Source organism: Monopterus albus, unplaced genomic scaffold, assembly GCF_001952655.1.
Source record: "Monopterus albus unplaced genomic scaffold, M_albus_1.0 scaffold51.1, whole genome shotgun sequence".
NCBI classification, from domain to species: Eukaryota; Metazoa; Chordata; class Actinopteri; order Synbranchiformes; family Synbranchidae; genus Monopterus; species Monopterus albus.
In genome coordinates, this window is record NW_018127931.1 from 4,609,765 (window position 1) to 4,614,371 (window position 4,607).

Sequence of the window (4,607 nt, forward strand, 5' to 3'; positions counted from 1 at the left end):
AAAACCGCAGGCTGTGAATACTGATCTACACAGACACTCCAGACTGTCACACTGCAGACATCACTGCTGACACTGAACTTACCTGACATGATGGCATCAGTGATGTTGAGGTTATTAAGTGACAGCCCCAGGGACTGGCGCGAGGAGGATGAGGAGGTGCTAGAGGTCTCAGAGGGTGGCCGAGCTGTCTTGACAGGTGTGGCTGTTGGTGTGGCATTACTACTGGACTTGAGACGATCATTTTCTGCTTTCAGCACCTCAATCTCATTCTATTCATTGAGAAAAAAAAAATAAAAATACGTTCTATCAGAAAATGCATTCAAAGACTCTGGTAACAGTCATTTTCTTTCTTCCATTCAGGCTGGGCACTTATTCTGAATCAGTTTTGCTGGAATTGCAGGCTGTAAGCATTTTTTAAATACCTTGAAGGTTCTTTGTACTGAAGGTTAAGTCTCAGATAAGGAGCCTGACACCCCCAGATGATGAGTAGAGACTATGGGCCTCTAGAGGTGAAGCAATCCATTTTAACTAAGTCATTTATAATATTCTTTAAACGTGGGCTTATTTAAGGAATAGGAAACAATCAAGAATCTCTGAACATTACACCTTGAAATGATGGGTGGCTTTTTGTTGCACAACATCAATAGCAATAAAGTGAAATAAACAAGTCGAACACATTTACAGTATATACAGGGAGAAGCTTTCCTTTGTGACTTTTTACTCAGCTTCATGGACAATTCAATAATTTCATTTCACTGTTAGAAAGCATATTCACCTTGATTGCTTTTTTAAAATTGAGATTGATGTGTTTGATATTAACTTCCTGTCTTGAAACTGATACAGCATGTTGGCTACTTTGTGGAAACCAAAAAGCTAGTTAGCAGGCTGCATCTTATTTTAAGTTTTTGTTTTACCTTGTCACTGTGAAATGTTTTCAGACATTTAGGCTTAGAAGAATAGTTCAGTATCTTGTAGATAGTTAGATGAGACACTGATACCCCATTCATGTCTGCAATCCACTAACCCATGAATGTATTGTTAACTTCTTAACTGCTTCAGTACCTCTAGGGAGAAACACTCCACTTCAGAAAATAAACTGAACAAAGTGTTGCATTTATGAGCCTTCACAGAAGATCATGAGATGCTTCTAATTGGGCCTCTGGAGTAAACATCTGTTTTGAGTCCTAAAAACTTGTCATATCTTTCCTTCTGACTGATGGCAAGACAGAATCCGTAATTAAAGCCAGTTAGAACTGAATATTTAGATTTGTTTCTCATAATTACCTAGAAAACAGGACATTGAGCATGCTGTTTCAGTTTACCCTGTCTCAATCATACTGCAAATATATACTGATGAGTGTAACCTCACCTGCATGCGGTTCATGGCCTCTCGGATCTGGTCCAGGTGGTGGGCGGAGCTAAGTGCTTCCAGGCGGATGTCTGTCAACTTGAGCTCCTTCTCCCTCAGCTCGTTCTTCAGCTGTAGGATGATTTCAGCCTCGGCTTCAGTGCATTCACACAGCCTGCAACCGGGATTACACACAGGGAAGAGGGAGGGGGGTCACCTCAAGGGTTATACCAAAGACACACACACACACACACACATAGTCTGGAGAGAAGAGCACACACTAAAAGGAACTAAGAGAGCTGAAGTTCACAAGGAAAGTCAGTAACAAAAACTGCACAGCCAGGTGCAACATGGAGGTGAAAGGGGAAATGCTGCATTTGTGACAGTGAATTGTTCTCATTTACAATACGATACAACCAAACATGTTTATAAGTAGAAGACATATTCCAGTTAGAGTTTCCACAATGAATAGCTGATAATGGTTTTTAGGTGAGTATGCCAGATTTTATTTGCAACCAAGAAACATACCATTTTTATTTCTGCAGTCTGCTGAATATACAGTATATAATTTTCTCAGTTTGACAACTACAGTAAAAAGCTGCAGTTAGAGTATACTGTAATGAAGTCCTTATGCAGTGTAGAATTTAGAGTAGATGATGTGGTAGTAGTGCTATCATCATGACAGATATTTTGTTATTTTTGTTATCAACAGGCAGAGATCTTAAACAATAACTTGAGTATACAATTTGCTAAGTCACAAACACAACAATAATCTTTTTCACACCTGTGGGTTTACTGTGTCATTTGAAATGCAACTTCCACATGCTCTGCTACTGAGAAAACACATCAGAAATGATCTCATCTAGCTGCCACACAGCACAGCAGATGTGCCGAGTACTTGCATGCGTTTTAATGGTTGGCTGTCAACATGGCCATGCTGGCACTTTGGCAGTGACACTAAACCAATCTGCACTGGCATGAGTAAGAAAATGATCACTGCTTATCCTTTGAACTCTTTACTCAACCTTCAGCTACTTGACCTTAATTGAGAACTCCCAGTTCTGTTTATTTGGCAGATGAAATCCATCACCTCCAACATGCCGAGATTTTGTGGCATTAAGTTGCAGAGGAAAGTCACACCAACACACCCCACAGCACATACACTCCCTGGGAACATGCCACACAGTGCCTGTTACCGAGATCTGTGCTTGTAGACCACATGACCATTTAGCTTTTTCTTTGGTGTCCAAATTGGGGAGGACTTGCTATCACAAACGCACTTGCTACAGCAGGTGGAGAGATGTTATGAACAGAAAGGTTGGATAAAAGAAAAGTGAGGGAAGGATGTAAAGACATCTGTGAAATAAAAACTAAAAAATAACTGAAAATAGCATAGACTAGAATTTGAAGAAATAAAACAGTTGTGTATACAGTATTGTAGCCTATATGCATTTTCTATTAGAAGGCTTTGAAGAATGGGCATTAAGAGGAGGTGAGAATTACCTCTCTAGTGTGTATATGTACATCTGTGTGAGAATGGATGCATATGTACGTATATTTGTGGGAGGCTATGTGTGTAAAAACTCACTCTGTGGTGGAAGGCGAAGAGTGCAGTGTGGCAATGCTGCCTTGCTTGTTGTCATGCTGCAGTTTGGGTGAGGATGACAGAGAGTCGGTCATCTCATCCATCTCATCATGGGCCGACTGGGATTTGGTTTTCTTCTTGCTGAACGCCTGCTTGAAGGAGCTGCGTAACTGTAAGTCAGAAAACACAAAACACACAGGGGAAAGGATGTCAGTATTGCCATATAGACACATCTTCAATCATATAAAGTCAGCTCTTAAGACATAATTCCTGGCGACATCACATCTTGCCAGATCAGAAGTCAGTCCGTGCTATATCCAAGCAAAGGTCACTGTTTGGCTTAGGTAAATTGGGAGGTAAAAAGCAAGGCCATAGATAGAGATGGAAATAAGAAGGAGACGTGAAGAGCAGGCTTTTAATGACCCTAGAAGTCAAGGTTGAACAGGCAATCAAAATGAACAAGAGAGAAAGAACAAGGAGGTACGAGGGGGAAGGGGAAAGCTGCTGTATCCATGCTGTTGTTTCTAGAAAAGGGAAAGAAAAGGATGCTGTGAAAGGGGAACGAAAAGAAACAAATAAGCAAACAAAGGAAGGGGGGATGGAGAATAACCACTGCACACACACTGAAGACACTCTGGAAACCACTGACCTGAGCTGGGATGGAATCAGCCACCTGAAGATGTAGAAGACACCCAGTGTTAAGCCACACAGGCACACACTTCTGCTCACTTCACCCATAAACTCGCTGCTTATTAAAGTTAATTGCTGCAAATGTGCCTGTTTCACTGAGTACAGTCCGTCTATGACTTTGTTCTGAAGATATACAGTAACAGTTATTGTTAATTCCAGTATGGTAGTTGCTCTAAATGGCAGGGAAATGCTAAACTTCAAATTTAACACTTTAAAGCTTTTTTAAATATTAGTTTGTTTATTTCATACTGTAATACTACATACAGTGATGCTTTCTGTAGCTTGAAAGAAATTAGCTTGAATTTCTGGAATGGGCACGCTCTGATCCCGTGTGGGTCAGCTGACATCGCCTCTGTTCCTGACCCTGACCGGGTCAGCCGGCAAGCTGATGCCACCCTGGTTCCTGTCCCTGTTCCATGGCGATGTAGTGACAATGTTCCCACTGAACTGGATGGTCCTTGCTGTGCCTACGAGAATGTCCCTACTGAAGCATTTTACCCTCAGTGCGCTGACAGAAGTGTCCCTGCTGAGGTCCCCACTTCTCAGTGTCCCAACAAGGATGCTCCTGCCGCCTCCACTGTTCCTGCTCCCCGATGGGTCAGCGATGATATATCGACGCCACGTCCGTTCCTGCCCCCTTGTGGGTCAACTGTTTCGATGCCACCTTTGTTCCTGCTCCCCAATGAATTGATGACGCCACCCTGCGCCCAGTTCCTGAGTGGGCCAATGTCGCCTCGACTCCTGCGTCAGCCCTGGCTATCAGCTCTTCACTGACTCAGCTTTTGTCCGTTTCCAAGGCTGCCCTCTGGAGAAATCTTCTGCCTGGTTCCAAGGCTGTCCTCCCGAGCAGCCTCATCGAGCTCCTGCCTCATTCTGAGACAGTCCTTCCAAGCAGCCTCTCTGATCACTGGCCTGGTCCCGTGCCCACCCTTCCGAGCGGCCTCCCTGAGGTTCTGCCTGGTCCTGTGGCTGCTCTCCTCAGTG

The 4,607-nt window shown here is 43.2% G+C and overlaps 1 protein-coding gene across 9 annotated transcripts in view; it reads right to left on the minus strand.

The window, feature by feature from the left end:
- Positions 1–4,607, minus strand: part of nav3 (neuron navigator 3) — a 495,508-nt gene that overhangs the window by 9,374 nt on the left and 481,527 nt on the right. For 7 of the 9 annotated variants that reach the window (XM_020601356.1, XM_020601357.1, XM_020601354.1 and 4 more), the window contains 4 exons: positions 3,583–3,606; positions 2,937–3,103; positions 1,370–1,523; positions 83–269 (listed from right to left, as the gene is read on the minus strand). In XM_020601356.1, the coding sequence (XP_020457012.1) occupies positions 83–269; positions 1,370–1,523; positions 2,937–3,103; positions 3,583–3,606 (532 nt within the window). The remainder of the gene's footprint in view (positions 1–82; positions 270–1,369; positions 1,524–2,936; positions 3,104–3,582; positions 3,607–4,607) is intronic. The other 2 variants (XM_020601355.1, XM_020601352.1) reach the window with 1 other exon arrangement.